General features: G+C 44.7%; 1 protein-coding gene across 6 annotated transcripts in view; it reads right to left on the bottom strand.

Annotated features, from left to right (window-relative positions):
- Afg1l (AFG1 like ATPase) overlaps positions 1–23,257 on the bottom strand; it is a 164,638-nt gene that overhangs the window by 123,875 nt on the left and 17,506 nt on the right. For 5 of the 6 annotated variants that reach the window (XM_034524248.2, XM_076917230.1, XM_076917232.1 and 2 more), the window contains exon 2: positions 15,354–15,577. In XM_034524248.2, coding sequence (XP_034380139.1) covers positions 15,354–15,577 — 224 coding nt within the window. Of the gene's footprint in view, positions 1–15,353; positions 15,578–18,736; positions 18,882–23,257 lie in introns of those variants that run through there. The other variant, XM_076917233.1, reaches the window with a different exon arrangement.

Raw genomic sequence — 23,257 nt, 5'->3', positions numbered from 1 at the left:
TTCTAGATAGGGTTTCTCTATGCAGCCTTGGCTGTCCTGGAACTTACTCAGTAGACCAGGCTGGCCTCGAACTCACAGAGATCTGCTTACCTCTGCCTCCTTGAGGATGGGTATTAAAGGTGTGCACCCCACTGTCCCGCTAGAAATCTTTTGAAAGCAACTCTGTGTTAGATAACTGGGGTGTCAATGCCTGGATAACTCTGCCTGTCTAGTCAGCCATTTTATGCTGTTACGACTGTTACTAGGAAACTTTCTCATGCCTGAGTTGACTGCATACTCTGTTATGTTCTGTGCTCTGGTGCTCTTGGAAACCAGTCATAAGAGGTCAGTTAGAACTGCTTTGTATAGTTAACCACAGTAAGCTTGGACCCAAACCATCCACCCAGCAGCACTTCCTGCACATCATACGTATGAGCTACCCGTGTATGTGTGTGTGTGTGTGTGTGTGTGTGTGTGTGTGTGTGTGTGTGTGTGTGTGTGTGTAAACTACCCCTGGGATGGACCACCACATAAAAGAGACACCTGCACCAATATAAAAACCCATTTGAAATAACACTTCTATTTTGAGTAGGGATTGAGTAAAGTTTTAAGTTCCCAAGACCTCCCTGGGAACTGGCATCCTACTTGGCAGAAAAACCTGGTTGGCAAGTTAAAACATGAATGATAGGCAAGACAAGTGCCCTGCCACAGCTGAATACCCCAGCCAACAAGAACAGGATAAGCGTACAACAAAGACATATTCCTAAGGAAGCCACCACCTATTCCTAAATCCTGATTGGTGAAGTAACTTGGTACAGGTGTTTGTGGTGGCTCATGGTCACAAGTCTGGTCTGCAGCCCTGATCAATCAATCCTAGAGTGAACGCTCAACAAACTATCCCTGTCTGACTGAGATTGGTGTTTGAGTGGTTTGTGAAGCGACTCCTGGATCCCAATGTAGGGGTGTTGTAATTCATAATTCTTCAAAATACATTCTGTAAGAATAATTTTTAATGTTATTGCTGTTGTTTGGGGGGTTGCTTGCTTGTTTGTAAGACAGTATACCCTTGTATTTGCATAGCTGTGGTTGGTCTGGAACTTGCTATGGTGGCCAGATTGGCCTGGAACCTGAAGGTCTCCAGTTCTGGGATTAAAGGCATAAGCCACCACACTGGGAATAGTTTTTCTTTCTCTGGTATTTGTTGAGGCTGGCTCCCCCAGCACAGCGGCAGCCATTTTGTTCCATGCCTGCCAGTCATTTCATTTTGATACTGACACAGAAATATAGCTTGACTCAGAGCAGGGTCAAGCTGACCACATACCCTGTTGTGTTCTGAGGTTTGTTGATCCTAAGAAATTCCACAACCATAAGGTCCACTTAGGACCAATTAGAATGAAAGTCAGTTAGAATTGTCCTATCCAGCTAGCCAAAATAGCTTGAGTCAGAGCCGACCACTGGGCAGCGCTTGCCACACCTGCAAATGAGCTCGTTGTGGGTTTGCCTTTATAAACTGGCCCTGGGAAACACTCGTGATCGCAATTTCAATAAACCAGCTCTGTTTGACTGAGGTAGGTGTCTGAGATAGGTGATTTGTGTGGCAATTCTCAGACCTCAACAGTACTGTTCACGGGATGCTATCAATACACATTAAATAAACAATGCTTCCTAGTAAATGTAATGGCTGGGACTCCAAGATCAGTACTTCAGGAAGAAGCACTTATGGGCCTGTCTTCTTTTTTTTCCCTTCCTATCCAATAACCCAATATGTTTTAGAAAGAGTGTCTGTCAGATTTTTTTATATGTACAGTTTATGTAACATTGCTTTATATACTTTAAAATATACTTCATTAGTTTTTTGAAAATTCATATTAACTTTCCATTCCTCTTCTTAAAGTAAATTGAATTTGGACTTGGCTTGGAATTTTTAGGGGGCAAGGATATTTTGGGTTTTGAGAGAGAGTTTTACTATGTAGGCCTGGTTGACCTGGAACTCTCTATGTAGACCAAGCTGGCCTTAAAAATCACAAAGATCTGCCTGCCTTTGCCTCTGAGTACTGGGACTGAAGGCCTGCAGCATGATGCCAGACCCTACATTAGACCTTATATGTTTTTAAATGGTAAAGAGATATGGCTAGGTATCCATAACAATCTTAGCACTTGGAGGCTCAAGCAAGAGGATCCAAAGTTCAGAGCTAGCCTGGGCTACTTGTCTCAAACCAACTAAGGATGAGATATAGCTATCTGGTAGACCTTTGCCCATTTACATGGCCCTAGATTTAATCCCAGCACTGCCCCTCCCCCCCCCCAAAAAAAAAAGCTCATAACAAAATACAGAAGTTCTGACTACTTAATTTAAAATCTGGATTCCGGGTGGCACATGCTTTAATCACAGAACCCAGGAGGTAGAAGCAGATTGATCTCTGTGAGTTTGAAGCAAGCCTGGTCTACAAAGCTAGTTCTGGGACAGCCAGGGCTGTTACACAGAGAAACCCTGTCTCAAAAACCAAAATTAATTAAAGTAAAAATAAAACCTGGATACCATCGCCCAATAAAGGTTAAGCATAGGCTATGTAAATAACATTTAACTTTTGCTTGCAGTTATGTATTTCTGTGTGTGTAAGCAGAGGGCTGTGTGCATTTCACAGCATTTATGTTGATGACAGAGGACAACTTCTGAGAATCAGTTCTTCCCATCCCCCATGTGAGTCCCAGAGATCAAACTCAGGTCATGGAGCTTGGCAGCCAGTAAATATACCCACTGAGCTCTCCCACAGGCCCCTTATGTGATGCCACACACAACAATCTGCAGTCTTCTCAGGAAGCATGGTCCTTCTGGACCTCTATGCTTTGACTATCCCGAGCCCCATACATGCCAGACTTCCTATATAGACCTATTGAAAAGATATTAGCCATAACAGCCAATAATAAAAATATAAAACATACTATAATGAAACTATTAAAACTTGCATGGGGGGCGGGGTACTGAAGAGATGCTTAGAGGGTAAGAGCACTTGCAGCTCTTGCAGAAGGATGGTTTTGATTCCCAGGACACACAAGGCATCACAGCCACCTATTTATTCTATTTCCAGGGGGATCCATGTATGTGGCCTTTCTTCTGGCCTCCTCAGATATCTGGCACTATGTGATACATACACATACACACACATACACACACACACACACACAGAGAGAGAGAGAGAGAGAGAGAGAGAGAGAGAGAACATTCATGCACAGAAAATAAAAATAATTAATCCCAAACCATCTAGACAATCCAGTTGGGTAGTAAGCTCAAGCAATTTTAGATCTGTATCTAGCCTGGGGCTGCAGCTCAGGAGCAGACAACAGCCTAGCATGCACAAGCCCAGGGTTCAATTCCTGGCAGCACAATTGAACTCTATACCAACACAGCAATGCTTTCAAGAACTTCTAGTCAGTCTATTCTCTCTTGAATGGTTCTCCGGGACCTTCCCAGTCTCCTTGAAGCTAACCTACATCCCTGTCACTTTCAGATAATGGTTCCTGCTTCTCCACAGAGAAACCAGAAGGTATCTTCCCTTATGAAACTGCAGCCCTGGTGGATCAGTTCCAGAGTGTGCATTTAATAAATCGTCCCTGTGTGACTGAGATCAGTGTCTGAGTGGTTTGTGGGGCATTTCCTGGACCCCACACTGTAAACTGCTCTTGTTGGATGGTTGTTTTCACAGTATTAACTCCAGAAATCCATGAACACAGTATGTATTTCCATTTTTCTAGTGTTTTCTCAATCGTTTTCTTCAGAGACGTTAAGCAAAGTTTCAGGGTAGTCTTGACTTAGCTGGAATAAACTATGTAGATGAGGCTGGCCTCCAACTCAGGGCTCCTCCTCTCCCTCTGCTAGGAATAAAGGAAGTATGACTGTGCCTGGCTCTACAGTTAGTTCTTAAAAGTCAAGCTCTGCATGGTAACTCACATCTATACTAGCACTAGAGGGAGGTAAAGAATTGGAAGTTCAAGGCCATCCTTAGCTACACAGTGAGTTCAAGACCAGCTTGAACTACTTGAAATCCTGTTTCAAAAAAAAAAAGCAAGCAGACAACAGAAGAACAAACCCTGCTGCATGTTGATGTGCTAGACGTTAGCTTTCCAAGCTACTCCTTGGCTTTAGCTGCTGTAAACTCGAAGTGACCATTCCGAATACTTACATCTAATGCTTTAGGTCTTATCTTGTCCTCTATGTCATTAAAAGTTTTAACATTAAAAATAATTCAAAGTGCTGGGCACATAATACACCCATGTAATCGCAGCACTCAGAAGGCAGAGGCAGGAGAATCTCAAACCCAAGGCAAGTCTGGGCTACACAGCAAGACACTGCCTCAAAAAATAAAGTTGTTTTTTTTTAATCCTACCCATAATGATCCATGGTCACTCTCATCAGTGTTCTAAATTAAGAGGCTCACCCTCCACCTTTCTGGATTATCCGCCGCCCTACTACTCCAGCAGAGTTTCCATTAGGACAACTGGATAATATGGGTATTGCTGCTAAGATAAAAAGTATTGTTTTTGGTTTGTTTAAAATGCAGGAATACCACTTTTCCTGTTTCTCCCCGTTTCCCCACGACTGCGTTATTATCTCCCCAAATGGCGGAATCAGAGACAATGATTCCAGCTGGAATGCCGAGCATAATTACATCTTAAAAACTGGCATTACAGCGTTCTCCACGTGGACCACTTTTGATAAAAGTACATCCTTCAGGTTTCTAAAGATCTTTAAAAATGAAAAACAAAAAAACAGAACTATATGTTAGCATCCATAAACTCTCCTTAAGTGAAAATAGTTTTTTTTTTTTTAATGGCTTTAGCAGATTTTCAAAAGAGCCCTCCTAACCTAAAGTACATCAATTTGCTCAGTTTACTAGTATAATTAAGCGTATTTAAGTATCTAAATAAAAGGGCTTTCAGATTCTACAACACACACAAGAAAAGGCTTGCAGAGCAGCAGCTAGAAGCCAGCCATGGAGCTGTAGGCAGAACAGGGATGTGTCACCTACCCCAGACACCTTCAGTAGTGTGTCCACCTTGCTCAAAGCCAGTCCTGTTGGCTTAATGTTGTCATTGAAAAAAAACTGCTGCAGCCAACTGAGGGGACACGGTAAGCTCAGAAGTTCACACCCACACGGCTCTCCTCTTGTATAGACACAGCCCCAAATGTGCTGATCTGCCCACCGATTCTCAGGATTTGTATTTTAAGTTAATCAACTGTGGGATTTAAGCAGCCAATGAAGGGGAGAGAGGGAAAGGAGGAAGGAAGGGTAAGAGAGAGAGGGAGGGAGGAACTATGGTGTTGGGTATGATGGTGTTCACTTGCAGTTCTAGCCACTCAGAAAGCCTCCTGATTAGGAGTCAAGAACTGGAGACCAGTCTGGCTACACTGAAGAAACAAAACACCTCTCAATCTCTGATAACAGAATAGTCAGACATAAATGATTTTAACTTTTTTAAGACAAGGTTTTGCTAGGTAACCTAAGCTAGCATCAAACTTGGATCCTTCTCCCTCCCCCTCCCTAGTGCTGGGAACTTAGGTCCAGTAACAAAACAAGTATTTTTAAATACTCCTGTGTGCCACTGGGAGACAAGTGACAAGAAGCGATTTTCCAGCAAATCCTCCCTGGTCTCTTGCCCCTATCGGAAACTCAGATTCTGCAATGCTCCCTCACTGCCCCCTTACCTCCCCATCTCCCACTAATCAATGGAACACCCAGGACATTAGCATAAGCCTCAAAATGATCAGGAAATCATTAAAAGAAAGCTATGAGGAGGAACAGCTTCTTGCTCCGAATGAAGGGTTCTCAGTTGGAAGATGACCCTGGGATTCCAGGCTTCTTCTATAGTAGCTAAGAACTATTTGTAACTGTAACTTTTGGTCTCCTGAACTAATTGTCATATTGGAGCCTTACTGTCTCTGTCTCTAACCTAGACCTAGTCCTGGAAGCTTCCAGCCTCCCTACAATCTAATCTAGAATGTTTTCAGCCTCTGAGACTTACTGCTGAGTAAGATCACCATTTCTAGTTCTTTCTGATCTCTGGCTGGCTGATTCAACTCAGCTGTTCTAGCTCAAACTCCTCTTCAAGCTGACTGATTCAAACTGGCTTCTCTTTCAGGCTCTGACCAAATTGCTCTGCTTGGCTTCATACTACCTTTGGCAATAGGCTCTAATCTTCTGGCTCCTTTTCATTCTCTGGCTCATTCCATCTTCACCTGAGTCTAGCTTGTTCTCTCTCTGCAGCCTGTCTCTGTACAATTGTCCTGGTTAAAACTGCCCTCTCTATTGATTTTTATGATGATGATGATGATGATTTTACAAAAGATTTATTTATTTTATGTATGAGTTTTCTATCTGCATGTATATCTGCATGCCAGAAGAGGGCATCAGATCCCATTACAGATGGTTGTGAGCCACCATGTGGGTGCTGGGAATTGAACTCCGAACATCTGGAAGAACTGCCAGTGCTCTTAATGGCTGAGCCATCTCTCCAGTCCTGTTCTCTCTTATGGCTTCCCTTGCCTCTCTCTTCTTGTGCAAGTTGGGCATATCCTATTCTGTAAAATCTTTCTCTGATTCATCACCTTGTCTGCCACTCAATTAGACATCACTTTCAAACGTGACTGCTTCCTTCTACAAACTAACTTTATCTTTATTGTTTAGGATTAAAAGTGTGTACTAAGGCTGTGTCTATATTCCAACCAGAAAGTTTAAAGGTGTGTGTTAAAGCTGAGCCACACCACAATTTGAAACAGCTCTCTTTTTTTCAGTAAATAACAATCTTGGGGTTCACAATGTGATCAAATATCCAGCAACAACTATTGCTGAGGAATCATTCCCAGCGACAGACACAGGAGCAAGAACTCACAGCTGCATATGGATAGGCCCCAAGCTACCACAGCTGCCTTGAAATCAACATAGAATTATTTTATGCATCTTCTGTGTGGGTTACGTTACTTATTTTTCTCATTCACCCTATAAACATAGATTGAACACTAAGGACCTGCTTTATGCCAGGCCTTGAGTTTGATTCTACAGACCCAAGAAGACCAAGAAAAGAAAGTATTTAGTAAAGGCACATGTGAGCAACCTAAGATAGTCCCTAAAACTGGTGTGCTATCATGTCTTTTAATTCCAGCACTTGGGAGACAGAGATGGTGGACACTGTATCACCAGACTTTGTCTGAAAGAAACAAACGTAGCATATCTTGGGAATCCTCTTGATACTGTGTGGCAAGTGGGATGAATGAGAGGAAACTACAGAAGAGACACCACACTCCTTTGCTCCACTTACAAGCCCAGCCAGTGTTCAGGGAGAGCAGGGTCATTGTGGTTCAAAGGGCAAGAGCAAATAGGACAGCTCTATTGTGGTCTCTGTTGGTGTATGTTTTTACTATTTTATTGGGTTCTTATATCTCTACCTCTCTTCCAACCCCCTAACACTAGGTAGGAGAGAAGGAAGGTTAGAGGAAAGAAGAAAATGCATCTCTGTGGGCTGCTTCTGCTGGTTAGGGTGAACCGTTCCCTGGAACAAGTCCAATCTTCGTAGTCAGGACCACTTGACAACTTCAGCAGTCAGAACCAGGAGCAGCAGGGTGTTGGGGGCCGACTTTTAGCAGAAAGCGGCTATCAGCTTTGCAGCCATCTTGAGCCATATACCCTGACATGAGATTTAAATTACAATAGCCTACAACAGCTGAGAACACTCAGATAATCTTGGTTTAGATACCTTGAGATTAAAGGTGTGTGAGATTAAAGGTGTGTGACTTAATAGTATACTTAGAAGTATAGAGATCAGAGTTAGAGACAAGACCTAAGGGCATGATTAAAGGTGTAACTTAGAGGCGTGGCTTAGAAGTGAGACATATAAAAGGCAGAGACAGAACAGATCAGAATGGAGACGATAGAAGACATTAGTCAGACTATAGAAGACAGAACCAGAGATCAGAGAATATAGACGGAGATCAGAGACTATAGAGGGATCATCAGAGACGAATCTCAGACATTAGGTAGAATCTGCCATCACCCTCGCTCTTGCTGAACCCCCGACCTAAAGACCGAAGCGGCAGCTTGGGCCAGGATACAGTGGCCGCCCAAACGTGGGTTGGCCCGGGCCTCAACATTTTGCTCAGGCCGAGACATTTTTTGGCCACCCCAACGTGGGACTAGTGCGGTCCTCAACATTATTTTGGCGCCCAACGTGGGGCTAGTGCGGTCCCCAACAGCAGGGAGAGCAGAAGCCTTCTCTTTCTCAAAGTGCCTCCGGCCCCTCTTGGGGCTTTCCAGAGCCCCCAGAATTAAACTATCTGCAGCTGGCAAAAAATCATGCCTTTCCTAGAGCACAAGCCAGTTAAGCTAGTTAGTGGTCGTGGACAAACTGAAGCAGCCCCATATCCCACACCTGGGATTAAAACAAAAACATATCCACATAGCATCACTAAGGTTTTTTTGTTTTTTGTTTTTTTGTTTTTTCGAGACAGGGTTTCTCTGTGTAGCCCTGGCTGTCCTGACACTCACTCTGTAGATCAGGCTGGCCTCAAACTCAGAAATCCGCCTGCCTCTGCCTCCCAAGTGCTGGGATTAAAGGCATGTGCCACCACCACCCGGCCACTGCGTCTTTAAAGAAACCAAAACTCTCACTATAGGTCCCCATCACCTCTGCAGCCATTCAGTGCCTCAAAACGTGCCGCTGGCATCTCCCTGGGGAGCTAGCACATGGTCATGGCACTGTGTCCTGAAATGCATCTTAGCTGCTGGCCTCTGCACACTCTATGGAAGATGGGAGTAGGCTGATGGCTCCGGATTCCTTTCTGTTTGTTGATTATATGCCTGTTTATTTGATTGTTTGCTAAGGAAGGCTTTCATATAGCCCAGGCTGTCCTTGAACCCCCTATGTACTCTAGAAAGAATACTCTGCTCTACCTCCTAAATGCTGAGATTATAAAATGGCTCAGCAGGTACAGGTGCTTACCACCAAGCCTGAAAGTCTGAGTTTAATCCCTAGATCCCATATAGTAGAAGGAAAGAACAGGTTGCTCTCCACTGGAGCATCCCCTCCCCCACATATAGACAATAAATAAACAGATGCAATCTAAGAAGAGGAGGGAGAGGAGAAAAGTAAAAAGCCAGTCATGGTAGAGCACACCTTTACGCCCAGCACTTGGGAGGCAGAGGCAGGTGGATCTTTGTGAGTTCAAGGCCAGCCTGGTCTACAGAGTGAGTTTCAGGGCAACCAGAGCTACACAGAGAAACCCTGACTCAAGAAAGAAGGTTATTGAGGCCTGAGACGTTGACTCGATGAATAAGGGCACCTGTCCCCAAACTTGACAAACTTCAGTCTCTGGGATCCACATGGTAAAAGGAGAGAACTCACACTCAAAAGTTGTTCTCTGACTTCTACATGGGCAGCTTGGTACATACATGTAACATGCTTGTACATGCATGTGTGCTTATTCATACATGTACACACAAAAGGAAATGTAGTCTATTAATTAATTTTTAAAAAGAAACTCTTTGAAGAAAAATATCTAATTCTTTAAAAACTTAATATTGCTGACGGTCTTTGATATCCTAGAGAGCCTTTAAAGATATGAGCTGCATATGAAGGCGTCAGCAACGGGGATCAGACAGAGAACAGGAAAGGAGCTCAGGAAGGCTGTCCTTAAAGGGAGGTGGAAATAAGCGTTTATGTCCTGTGAACGTCTCGGACTGTCATGCCGTCTCCTCCATGATGGACTGACCCCTCTGTCCACTCCAAGCAGAAACCATCCTGTACTCATCTTTGGAATGTGGCACTTAATACTGTGCTTGGTCAAATGAATGAATGAATCCATGAATCAGCAAAGCAGAATCAGCAGAAAAACAGTGGCTAAGAGGGGTTGGGAGAGTCTCAGTAGAGAACACACAAGGACCTAAGTTCACATTCTTAGTAGCTGTGTAAAAGACTGGGTGTGGGGTAGAGGCAGGTGCCTGGAAGCCCAAGGCTGGGTGGAGAGAGCAGGAGCTCCCGGAGGCTCATCTGCCAGCCAGTCTAGCCAGGCAGTGAGTTCCAGATTCAGCAGGAGACCGTATTTCAAAATATAAGGTGGAAAACGGGTGGGATGACCCAGTGAATGAATAAAAGCACTTGCTGCCAAACCTGGTCTGAGTTTGATCCCTGGAACCCACATGGTAGAAGGAAGAACTTACTCCTACCTCCAAGTTGTTCTCTGACTGCACATGTACCCCCCAAAATGAAAAAAATGTAATGAAAGTAATTAAAATACATAGTATTAGTCATCTGAAAACACCAAATTTTAAACTTTAATCCTCACACACATACAGGAGTGTGAGTACATGTGCACACATACAAACACACACACCATGTACAGAGAAAGAGAGAGAACGACCTAGATTCGTTGACAAGTGGGAAGTCAGAATCGTCACAGCACGCTGCTTTACCACTGTCTGAGCACGCGTTCTATGTGGACAAGTAACGGTTATTACTGTCCTCAGGTAGAATTCTGGGCACATAACTGCAGGTGCTGCATTTCCACACAGCTGTCTGCACATCAGCACACAAACCAGGGCATCTTCCTACCACAACACTAGGTGAGACTTCCTCAGCCAAGACGATTGCACAGAAACACCATGGCAAGTGTGCTCCACTGTCGAGCAAAGCACTATCCCATGAAATGTGGCTACAGATGCCCCAGTCTTGCTTCCTTACAAACAGGCTATGAAGTCTCCTCCCAAAGGATGAAAAAGTGGAGCCTGCACAGCCCTGATTAACGGAGAGCGAGAATGGAAGGCTGTTTAATTCTCTCCCTCCCTGACTCCAGAAACGCTTGATTCGGCTGTGTAAAAGTAATTCTAATTATAGTGATTTACATGAACCACTTATCATTTATGCCTAATTACTTCCCAGCACAATAACAATTATGCATACATTAAATGTGTTGGATTAACCTGGTTGTAAGTTTTATTTGGTAACAAAGTATCCATGAGCTCCCATTCTTCACAGTCCACCGCTCCTAGGGCGAAGGCAATGTTCTGAACCTCTTCAACCGTTTACTACCAAAAGCATGGCCAAGGGAAGGAGCGGGTTCTGGTTATGGTAGTACAGACTTACAGAAACTTTCTTAGGAAGAGAAGAGAGAAGAGGAGAGGAGGGGAAGGGAGGACCAAAACAGACCTTAAACTTCTGCACAGAGAACACACTCAAAGTCATGAATCTTAAGCCCAAGGTAAGAATGCCACAAACATCATCTGGGGAACTGAGAGACCCAACCACTCAGATTTCCCTTTTATGACAACTGGTAGATTCGTGTTCCATTTTCCCCCTGTAGTATTTAAAAGAGATAGGTCTGTGGCATCTTTACAATCTTCAAAAAATAAAGCTTCACGTGTGTTCTTCTCAAACTATATCGGTCTTGGGCTGGAAAGAGCTCATTCAGCAAAGAATTAGGTATACAGTTCAAATCCCCAGAGCCAACAGAAAAGCCAGACATGGCACTCCCTCAGTGTCTGTAATGACAGTGCTGGGGGAGTGGAAAAAGGACTGTCCCTGGGTATGCTGGCTTATAGCCAGTAGGCAAACTCCACTCTGGCTTCAGTTACAGATCTCTAAATAATAGATGGATAGATAGATAGATGGACAGACAGACAGAGTTTTCTAAATAAGTAAATAAGGCGGAAAGCTGCAGAACATGGTTCAAGAATAAAGTCATGAGAAGTGAATTCTAGATGCTTGTGAGAAAACTCCAAGAAAACAAGAGTCCTGTGAACTCGGCTTTTTCAAAACTGCAGAATTGTTACTTCAGGTTATTCATTACAGCTGACTATTGTTATTTGTTTATATGCCTCTACAGAAAAACATGTTTTTGCCATGCATGGCTTGTCCTTGTGATTGGACACTTTACCATCAGAGTATGAATTGTCTGATACTCTGAATAAAGTTGGCCACTACATGAGACTTCAGTCCACCTCATCTCTAGGCCCCATTCTCCCAGAAAGTGATTAAGGAAGACAACCATTGACCTGTGTCTTCCATATATGTGTTCACATAGAACATGAAGGAAAGGTACAGTGCGATCAGAGCAACAGCATCTGAACATGTGTTCCATTAATCATGAGGAAAATTAGGGATAAGTCTGTCTTGCTTGGGTTTTTTTTTTTCCCATTGTTGTTTTTGGGTCTGATTGTTTGTTGATGAGACAATTATCTCATATAGCAGGCAACCTAAAACTTGCTACATGGGACAGACTTATCTAAAACAGGCACAGATCCTTCTGCCTCTGCCCTCCGAATGCTGGGGAGTCTACATGTATGACACAATGTCCATTTTTAGCTGGTTTTGTCTTATCATGACATTCCTGAGGCAAGATAACTTTTTGTAGAAGTCTGTTTTGCTCAATTTTGAAGGCTGCGAATCAAAACTGCATGGTGCCGGCTCTAGTGAAAGCAGGTATGGCTATCTCTCATGATGAATGGCATCATCCCAGAAGCACATGAGAGGCACAGGTTATATGAGGAACGCTACAGCAGGAGGTGTGGTTTAGTTAGAGAGCACTTGCTTAGCATGCTTCAGGACCACAATCCTATGCCCCAATATATAACCAGGCACAAAAGTACAAGACTATACTCCTAGCTCTCATCAGGAAGAAGATCAGATGTAAGCTCAAGGTTATCCTCAACAACATACTGAGTTCAAGGCCAGCCTGTGCTAAGACCCTGTCTTGAGGTTGAGGACAAGGTTTAGCTGCTCAAATACTTCCCACAGAAGGCCAAGACCCTGAGTTCAGAATCCTACCACCCACTTAAAAGGCAAGGTACAGCACTCCACACCTGTAAATCTAGCACTGGGGTAGCAGAAGCAGGTAGATCCTTGCTGGCTAACCAATCTAGCCAATCAGAGAGCTCCATATTCAGTGAGAGACACTGTCTTAAAAATACAGTGGAGGGCCAGCAAGATAGGTCAGTAGGTAAAGGCGGTTGCTGCCAACTCTGATAACCTGAGTTAAACACCCAGAGACCATAACAGAAGGAAATAAAAGCCTCCTGGAGTGAGACTGGTTTCTTTAAAAACCCAGTGATGTTACGTGAACATCTTTTTATTTTAATCCCAGGTGTAGGATATGGGGCTGCTTCAGGTTGCGCACAGCCGTTAACTAGGATCGCCTTGTGCTCTGGGAGGGGCATGATTCTTGCCAGCTGCAGATAGTTTAACTCTGGGGGCTTTGGAGAGGGAAGAGGTGTGGGAAGAAAGTAATGAGGGAAGATAATGAAAGTTCAGATTTGACCTACAGCCTAGACACACACAGACACACAGACACACACAGATACTCACAGAGAGACACAGACAGACACACAGACACACAGACACACAGACACACACAGATACTCACAGAGAGACACAGACAGACAGACACACAGACACTCACAAACAGACACACAGATACTCAGAGAGACACAGACAGACACGCACACACACCACAAGTGTATATACGAAGGATCCTACCTCAAAAAAATATAAATGAAACAAGCAAACAGCCTCAGGCAGTGGAAGCTTGCCCTTATAACTGGTGAGAAAAGCCTTAATCCTTCCCAAGGGAAGCACTTCACCAACCTCTCAAAAGCCCCACCGCTTCCAAATTCCCAGCAAACCACAGCCATAGCTCATCAAGAATGATATCAATGTGTCCTTATAAAAGAGGACCAAGGGATCCAGTCACCCTTCCACCAATGAGAACGCAGACGGAAACCCAGAAGCAGTCGGCAGACCTTCCCGGGCACCCATCCGCCAGCACTTTCAACATGAATTTCCAGCTTCTCGACTATGAGAAGTGATGTCCTGTCTTTACACTCTTCCAGCTAAAGGTATTTGTTGTAGCAGCCCAAAATGCCAAAGACATGGATTAAGTGGACTGCAGCCAAGGCACCGTGAGCCTGGTTGCTGCGTTAGGCCTGTGGGTGAGCCTGACAGAAATCCTCAGAAATATAAGGGTATACAGGACAAAATCAATTTGGTGCCTACTTCTTGCCCATAGTCATCAAGACTGGGGACTAGAAAAGTGGCTCAGTGGTTAAGAGCACTGGCCACTCTTACAGAGGGCCCTGGTTTGGTTCTGAGCACCCACACAGCTGCTTACAACCATCGGTAACCCAAAATTGTTGGGTGTCAGAAGCCAGGACCCTCGCCTCTTACCCTCACCTCCTACTTCTCCCCACCTGCACAATGTCTCCTGCAGCTTCATCTCCCTAGCAACCACAAGGTTCTGCTTGATAGTTACAAATAGATTTTTTAGATGTAAAGCAGTGTACCGTATCTTTTGAAGTAAGCAGTTAGACCGCCATTGTTTCAGGGCACAGGCCAAGAAGATTCTGTACTTTCCCATCACCTGGATCCCTCTTACCCCTCCCTTTGAAAAATGTATTATAAATAAGCACTTTGCGCCCAAATATATGACTCTTGACAAGCATTTGCTTCCTTGAGTCCATTCTCTCTCTCGCCCATTCTTCCAGGTTGTAATCCTCCTCGTCCCTCACGAATAACCTAGGACCTGCAGGTCGGTCAGTTGGGAACCTGACGCCCTCTTCGGGCCTCCACAGGCACGTGGTGCGCAGACACACATGCAGACAAAAGACTCGCACGTGTATAACTTACTTTATTTTTTAAGAAAAAGGTGGAAGAGGAGGAAAAGAATGAATCCAAGATAACTAAAGCACTCCCTACGGCAGGGATGTGAAACAAAGCCTTGTGTTTGTCCCCTGTGGCCTCAGTGGACCCAGGAAGAGGGATCCAGAGAGGGCATCTGGAAAGGCTCAAAAATGGCAGCCAGGAGGTCTTAGCGAGAGGCAGGGGTGGGAGGTGTTTTCCCAGTCACAAGAAGACAGTCAAACAACAACGGGACACCATGAGCGTCCCCAGGAGGCTTTTGCAACTCACTAAGGTGCCTCTTAACCAAGTGCTAGGCGCTGCACCCTCTCTGTTCAACCAAAGACCCCTGGTTACCCTACTCTTTCTCCTTTTTTCTGAGCCACAGAAGTGTAGCAAAGCAAGGGGGGGGGGAGTGGTTACTGCGTACGTGCGTGCACACCACCTCCCCACCCTCGCCACCTTCCAGGATGAGGCTTGAGGCCGGGGATGGCGATGGCGTGGGGACTGGATGGGGATGGAGAGGGAGAAGCTTCACTTAGCCAGGGTTACAGGATTTAGAAATTATGACGCTGCTTGGGTAGGTGAAGGTAAGAGAACGCTAAGGAACATCGAAAGAGCAGGAACGGAGATCCAGCCAAGCCTGCGGAAAACCTTCATATGGTTTCAGGGCTGCCCCCCCAGCACCGAATCCACTTTAGAAAATGCGAGAACCTCACCTTTGAAAAGAGCCCTCCTTCCTCTATGCTGTAGCCATTGAGGTCCTCCTGTAACTTCTGCAAACACTGAACGACTCTTCTTTGATGTTCGTCATCCCTCAGCTCCTGAGCTCTGATCAGAAAGTCGTAGTGCTCCAGAGGCCCGTGGCAGACAGCCAAAGCTTTGGAATGGGCCTCGGAAGCGGCTGTTGGGCGAGCACCCTCGGATGTCTGTACTGTGTAGGCTATGAACAAAAAACATGCAAGATTTCAGACTTCATTCATTCATTTAGACAAGGGCTTGGGTAAGCAGTGAACTCCCTACACAGCTGAGGATAGCTTTGACCTTCACATCCTCCTACCTCTATCTCCCAAGTGGGTGGAGGACAAGCTATTTGGTCATTGTCCCTGGTTCTTATTAAAAGTTCCTAAAAAGGATCTCCTCAGAGTTCCATGAGAAGGGACTGGAGAGATAAACTGGTGGTAAGAGTGCAGAACAAAGCTCCCAGCACCCACATAGAGTGAGTGCTTCACAACTCCATCTCCAGGAAAAAATTCTGACGCCCTCTTCTGGCCTCTGTAAGTACTGCACCCAAGTGAAAAACTCACACACATATACACATAATTTTTCTAAAATTTAAAGGGAGCAGGAGAGGTAGCTCAGCAGAGTCGGTTCCCAGCATCCACATCAGGCAGCTCACAATGATCTGTAATTCAGGGAATCCAACATCCTCTGGCATCTATAGGCACCTGTTCACACTCATGGTACATATAAAGTAAAGCGAGCATCCATACATACACATAAATAAAAATAAATTAAAATTTTTATTTCTAATAGCGTTTTTTACACAAAAACAAAACAAAAAAAAAGACCTTCCCTGAGTGGTCCATCTTCTGTTATTCATATTGTTGGTTATACTCTGTTATTCTTCTGACTTGAATAGTGGTAAGACAGAGACATGTGCCAAAAAGATGGATTGAGCAGAAGACTGAATTTTCAACCCCATGCACAGAACTCCAGGGAGGGCAGGAGGCCTAGAGGTTGAACTTCATAATTGTTCTTACGTGAAGAGAGATCTAAGAGCTTCCAAGTCAGTGAACACAGCTATGTACAGAGAGAGGCATGCCTGCCCCATCAGTGAACACAGCTATGTACAGAGAGAGGCATGCCTGCCCCATGTGTTCTCCCACTTTCCACGTCTCACAGCTGTACCGTTATAATAAATGAGTCATAAACCTGAGTTATGTGAGCTATTCTAGATAATTCCCAAAGCTGAGGTCATGGAAGTCCCTGAATCCACAGCCTGCCGGGCAGAGATGTGGGTAAGGGGGCCCTCATTTGCAGCTGACATAGGAAGGGGAGCCACACAATGGCACTGGGCTGTTACTCAGGAATGTGTTCTTCATTCCTAGTGCACAGTGTCAGCATTGAATTGGTTCTTGGACTTGCACCTGATATTGAAAGATCTCAGAAGCCTGGTGATGGCGGCACACACCTTTAATCCTAGCACTGGGGAGGCAGAGCAGGCAAGTCTCTGAGTTAAAACTAGCCTGGTCTACAGAGTGGGTCCTGAGACAGCCAGGGCTACACAGAGAGACCCTGTCTCGAAAACAAACAATTGAGAGTCTCACAATCAGAGGAGAGTGCTCTCTTCATTCTTTTAATTGTCTGGACTTTAACCAAATTAGGAAAGCTCAAAGCAATCTTGCTTTCTTTCCCTCTTTCCTACAAACCCCTTAGTTCCATGCCCATTCCCTGGTCCCTTTCATCACATGCCACCCTCCCTCAGACACTCATCATCTCCTGTGTAGGTTGGGTCCCCTTACCTCTGCTCACCACCATCACTCTCTCTAAGATAGCGTCCACCAACCCAAATGTGATTCCATCATGTTTATATCAACAGACAAAAATGCAACCTATCCAATGGCCTTAATTGGCTTTCTTTGCAATTCTAGAATCAAGTAACACTGCATCCCAAGAAATTCAGTCCACGTTCCAGTGAGCTGGACAAAGCTTAGTTTCAAAAAGTGCTGGAAAAACCGGAAACAAAACCAAAAGCAACCTGCTATAAGCTTTGATGTCCTGTTTAATGAGTGATCTTCATATTGCCAACTTTTTTCTATACAGAAACCTTTCATTCAGTTTAGGCCCAGTGAGAAGACTTAAAGGATCAAGGCATGTTCCTTCTGAGCAGATGCCCTGAGTTGATCCCTCAACCCTCACACAGGTAGTAGGTGGGCTATCCTCTGGCCTTCACAGACATGCTGTGACAGGTACCCACACATGTGCATCATACACATACATAACAATAAATAAAATTTAAAAGGAGAGGAATGCACCTATACCCACATAACCCCCATTTCCCAACAGCCCCGTGACCACTCCCCCACCTTCTGGGATCACATTAAGTACAAACGGCTTGTGAAGGTTAACACAGAAGGATCGAGATAGCAATGGACTGTTTCCAGGACTGGCTTTTGACAGTTACTGGAGGCAGGGGAGGGGGTAGGGCTGGGGTTGTATCATCATCACACCCAGAAAAGAAAGAGCAGTGCTCTGTAAACAATGTAGTTTCACTGAATATCTACTTCCCTTCATGAATCAGAAATTCTGGTACATGCTAGGCAGTGGGTACCTATATGACAATCACCATAAAAAAAAAAAAACAAAAAAAAAAAACAAAAAACACGTATGCTAGGCTAACAAGATGGCTCACCCGGCAAAAGTACTTGCCACCAATCCTGATGATGTGTTTCTAATCCCTAGAACCTGCACAGCAGATGGAGAGAGAACCCACTTTCACAAGCTGTCCTCTGACCTCCACTCATGTGCCTGGAACTAACTCTGTGGACCAGGGTGGCTGTGAACTCAAAAACCCTCCGCCTCCGCCCCGCCCCCACCCTCCTAGTGCTGGATCCAAAGCGCGCACCACCACAACCCGTGGATACTTTTCCATCTTCTGTGTACCTCTTTGAATATCTTGTTCTCACTAACAGCTGCTGTACTATCTCATCAGCTTTCCCTCTGTACTGTCTACGAGTTGCTATTTCATTTTTCTGTCTTTTTATTCCTTTGAGACAGGTCTCACTGTTAGCCCATACCATCCTCTAACTCACCATCCCCCTCCTCTGTCCTCTACATTCTGGGACTATCAGTGTGCGTGGCCACACCAGGCTTTCCACTCATTTTTTTTCCCTATCACTCAAGTCAATCTATTTTTAAAACATTGAAATTAACAACAAAGCATTCTGAGCCCCATTGTTGAGGGATATATGCCCTCCTCCCTTCCTGTCACAGTTCAACTTCTGGAGCCTTTCCAGGCCACTGGTCATATCCTGATCACTCTCTGCCCTAGGATAACAGGCCTTGATGAGACGGCTCCTGACACGGCCTTAGGACTCACCGCCGCCAAACTCAGCAGCAACAACTTGGTCCTCCTATCCCCATGTACAAGCGTAAAACATTTCACTTCTAAAGGTTGTGCAGAGGAAGTCCTGGAGACAAGCACACTGTCACTCCCAGCTTTCCAAAGCTTGGCTCTCTTTGCTGCTTGTATTATTTCTCAACAATTACTTAGACTATATACATTTTTCTTTTGTCAAAAAAGAAACTGCAGGTGAACTGAAGAAGAGGCGTTTGCTCAGGCAGTCAGCTGCCGCGAAGAGACTCTCACTGCAAGACGCTCAAGGCTGAGCTTGGCCGGCCTCGCCCCGGAAAGCAGATGGATAAACTGGAAAACAAAAGACTTCTCCAAAGCTGCACTAAATTAAATCTGTTACTACATTAGTCTACACAAATTATGTGATGCTGCTACCATATTATTTTGATTTGTATTAATTTGTCTTATTGTATTCCAAATGGACAGTGGGAAAATGCCTTCTGAAGTTCCATACACTGATCTACAAACAGAAATGGAAGAAATACAAGCCCCAAAGTCCATGTTGTTCTTTCTAACACCTCAATATTGTATCTTATGTGAGTGCTTTCTGCAAACCAGGTTTCTGGAAGATTCTGCTATACGCCATGGCCCACTGGCTGTACAACTTAGTCAGAGCTAAATGTAATGGTGTATGCCTGTTATCCCAGCTACACGGTGGGGCAGTATGGTGTGTGTGTCTCTCCCTCTCTCTCTCTCTCCCTCTCTCTCTCTCTCCCTCTCTCTCTCTCTCTCTCTCTCTCTCTCTCTCTCTCTCTCTCTCTCTCTCTGTGTGTGTGTGTGTGTGTGTGTGAAGGCTGAGACCAGTAGTTAAGAACAGCTGCGACCACTAAGCTTTACTGCGTACTTTCTATAGGCCACCTCGTTTGATCTTCACTGCCACCCTATCAGGTAGATTCTATAGAGGAATTTTAATCCAGCACCAAGGCTGCTGTGGCAAGGGATCACATCCAAAGACCTAAGTCTGTGTGACCTGGCTGGGATGTAGACATGCCTTTAGTGCACATCTTTAATCCCTCTGGCTGGAATCCTTTATCACACACCTTTACTCCCAAACAATTACATCTAATTGAGGGACAGACAAAGTGATGAATCAGAGAAAGATCTGACAGAATGAGTCAGAGATAGGATGCGCCCAACTCTCACAAGAAACTATTTAAGAGCAGCTCAGGAAGAGAGAATCAGTTGAGAGGCAGTGCAGATCACTAGTGGCACCTCAGTACATGGAGTTCAAAGGCAGTCTTTACTGAAACAGTTGTGCAGAGAGAACAAGCTACACACAGGTGATGACAGAAGGGGCCAGAAGATTAAAACAGATTGCTAGAGTTAGTTTAAAGCCTAGCAATTCAGTGAGAAGCCAAGATAAGCCAGATTGAATCAGTCAGATTGGAGAGGCATTTGAGCCAGAACAGCTGAGTTGAACCAGCCAGCCAGAGTTCAGAAAGAACTAGAAAGGGTGAGCTTATGCAGCAGTAAGCCTCCAAGATGACAATTACATCTGGCCAATAAAAGTCACTTTTACAAGATACATTATCCCAGTCTCAAAGGGAACTGCTGGAGGGAGGGTCAAGGTGGTTCAGGCTATAATGTCAGTCAGCACTTGATGGCAAGAGGATCAGGAATTCAAGATCACCCTCAGCCACATAACATGTTCAAAGTTAGCCTAGACTACATTAATCCTTGTCTCAGAAAACAAACCACCTGAGGAAACAGACACAGAGAAGCTTAGTAACTGGTCCACATTCCCAGGTCAGGATGTGGCACGGGCAGCACATAACAGGCGTACAGAAGGGAGGTGTGACACTAAGGGAAGGAGCTCAGGCTCCGGTGTGCTCGTCATGTGACTCCACGAACACTCTGGGTCTCAATCACAGAACTGTCATTTTCCCTGGCGGACAGCCTCTGATCACCTCCCTCGCCAGTGATGCTCACGATGACATCCAACCTCTTAGGAAGGAGTCCAGGACAGGAGTTCATTCTCTCATGTCTTTTCCTATGACATCAGGATATCTGAACTGCTATGGCAATTCAAGAACATGAAAGGAAACATGGCTGACCCATCCAAGGTGACCATAACCCATACGTCTGCCATGAAGTACTATTGTACTAGCTGGATTGGTTGGTAACCACAATGGAGTCACAGGGTTTGTAGACTGTGAAAAGGTTTTTATAGGAATGGATTCATTATCTCTATAAAATTCAGAACTTTTGCTGGGCAGTGGTGGCGCACGCCTTTAATCCCAGCACTTGGGAGGCAGAGGCTGGTGGATTTCTGAGTTCAAGGCCAGCCTGGTCTACAGAGTGAGTTCCAGGACAGCCAGGGCTACACAGAGAAACCCTGTCTCAAAAAAAAAAAAAAAAAAAGAAAAGAAAAAAAGAAAGAAAGAAAGAAATTTTAAAACAAAAACAAACAAAAAAAGAAAATCCAACAGGAAATAAGCATTTTCTTTCAAGAAATGTTGAAAATTTGTCACAATCTTGAGGTTTTAACTAATGAATATTGATAGCCATAGCTATTTGGAAATCTGAGGCAGGAGATGACCCAGAATACAGAGGCAGGCAGGTCTCTGTGAGTTCAAGGCCAGTCTGGTCTACATAGTGGTTTTAGGCCACCAACCAGGGCTACATACCACATAATAAGACCCCATCTCCCTGCCCCCCTCAAAAATAAAACAAGAATAAGAAGAAAGTAAACAAAAATGTATAACCTAAAACACTAAAGATAAGCAAGCTATCATATGTCTATTTCCAAGGTAAAAAAAAAAAAACTCTTTTTTTTAATTCCAGAACACTCCATGACAGGTGCACATCCAGACATAGTCAACAGAATTTGTGATTAGTCTATTTGCAAGCCAGGCATCAGCCTATAATCCCAGTACTTAGGTAGGTATGTGGAGTGTGCGTGTGTGTGTGTGTGTGTGTGTGTGTGTGTGTGTTGTGTGTTGTGTGTGAGCATGAGTGTGCCCCATCACACTCAGGTCAGAGGACAACCTTTGGGGTCGGTCCTTGCTCTGGGTTCTGTGGCTGTGCTGCCTGTTCCAGACCTGCCTTCTCCTGGCTCAACCTCCCACTTCAAGGCAGGCACCTGGGGTTGCAGGCACATTCCCCTACACCTGGAGTTTTAGATTTCCAGGAATCAAACTTGTGTGCTCAGTCTTGAGTGGCTAACTCTTTTACCTACTGAGCCATTCCCTGAGACCTCAGTCCTAGTGGAATGGCTGAGGGTTCAAGGCTAGCCTGGGCTACAGAGTGAAATCCTGTCTCAAAAAGAAAGGGAGAGAGAAGTAAGGGAGCAGGAAGGGAGGAAAGGAGAGGAGAAAAGAAAAAAAGGAAGGAATCAATCAATCACTCAATCAGTCAGTCAGTTAGTCAATATCGGGCAGTCTGACAAGCTTCAAAAGGTGAGGCTCCTCAAGTCTGAGACACAAGTCCAAGGCCATTGGGCTACACAGTGAGACTCCTTTCCTTTCCTAATACCCTGAAGAAACAGGAAATCGAGGGGTTCGCCTGGACAACATAAATACCAAATGCCTTCTGATCATTTCAACAGGGTTAAGTTTTCTTTCCACAGTGGACTCCAAGCCAGGTGCCGTGGTATTCCCTGAACCGGGGGAAGTGGAGTCAGGAAGTCAGGCCAGTCTAGAATACAAGAGACTCCATCTCAAAAACAAGTTTTAAAGAATCAAAATTTGGAGTCATATTAAAATTCAAGGCCTGAGCCACTGGTCAGCGGCAAAGAGCACACTTTGCCCACAAAAGGCTCTGGGCTCGGTCCCCAACAGCAATATAAGCATTTTTAGTAATTTTTTCAAAAAGAACACATTTGATGCAATTCTGCAGGGTAAAAGGAAGGGAAGCTAGCATTAACAGTCACCGCTAAAGCCATGAAACTGCACTTTCTTTTTATTATCTGAGTTTTCAAAACAAACAAATAACAACGACAACAAAACTGAAGCAGGCAGTTTCTCCTCACAGGAGAAAATTAAAATAACTGAAAATGGCGGTGAGGTGGTTTGAATATCCTCCGCCCAGGAAGTGGCACTACTAGGAGGTGTGTCACTGAAGGCATGGGCTTTAAGACCCTCATCCTAGCTGCCTGGAAGTCAGTATTCTGCTAGCAGCCTTTAAAAAAAAAAAAAAAAAAAAAAAAAAGAGCTTAAAAAAAAAAAAAAAAAGCATGGACACTGCCATGTTCCTGCCATGATAGTGGACTGAAGCTCTAAACCTGTAAGCCAGCCCCAATTAAATGTTGTCTTTATAAGACTTGCCTTGGTCATGGTGTCCGTTTACAGCAGTAAAACCCTAACTAAGACAGGCAGGAAAGCAGAAGTCTAGCCAGGATGTAGAGAGAAAGTGCAGGAAGCCCATCAGGCCAGCACCTCATTAAAGCCACCAAGACAGACAACAGACCGGCTCAGGTTTGTAACCGCCAGGCCACGGCCAGGCAACCGAGACTCAAATGCAGACCTCTCTCAGGCCCTCTTCCTT

This window comes from Arvicanthis niloticus, chromosome 20 (assembly GCF_011762505.2).
Source record: "Arvicanthis niloticus isolate mArvNil1 chromosome 20, mArvNil1.pat.X, whole genome shotgun sequence".
Lineage (NCBI taxonomy): Eukaryota > Metazoa > Chordata > Mammalia > Rodentia > Muridae > Arvicanthis > Arvicanthis niloticus.
The sequence above is the reverse complement of the archived record's forward strand: the minus strand, read 5'-3'. Positions and strand labels throughout refer to the sequence as shown.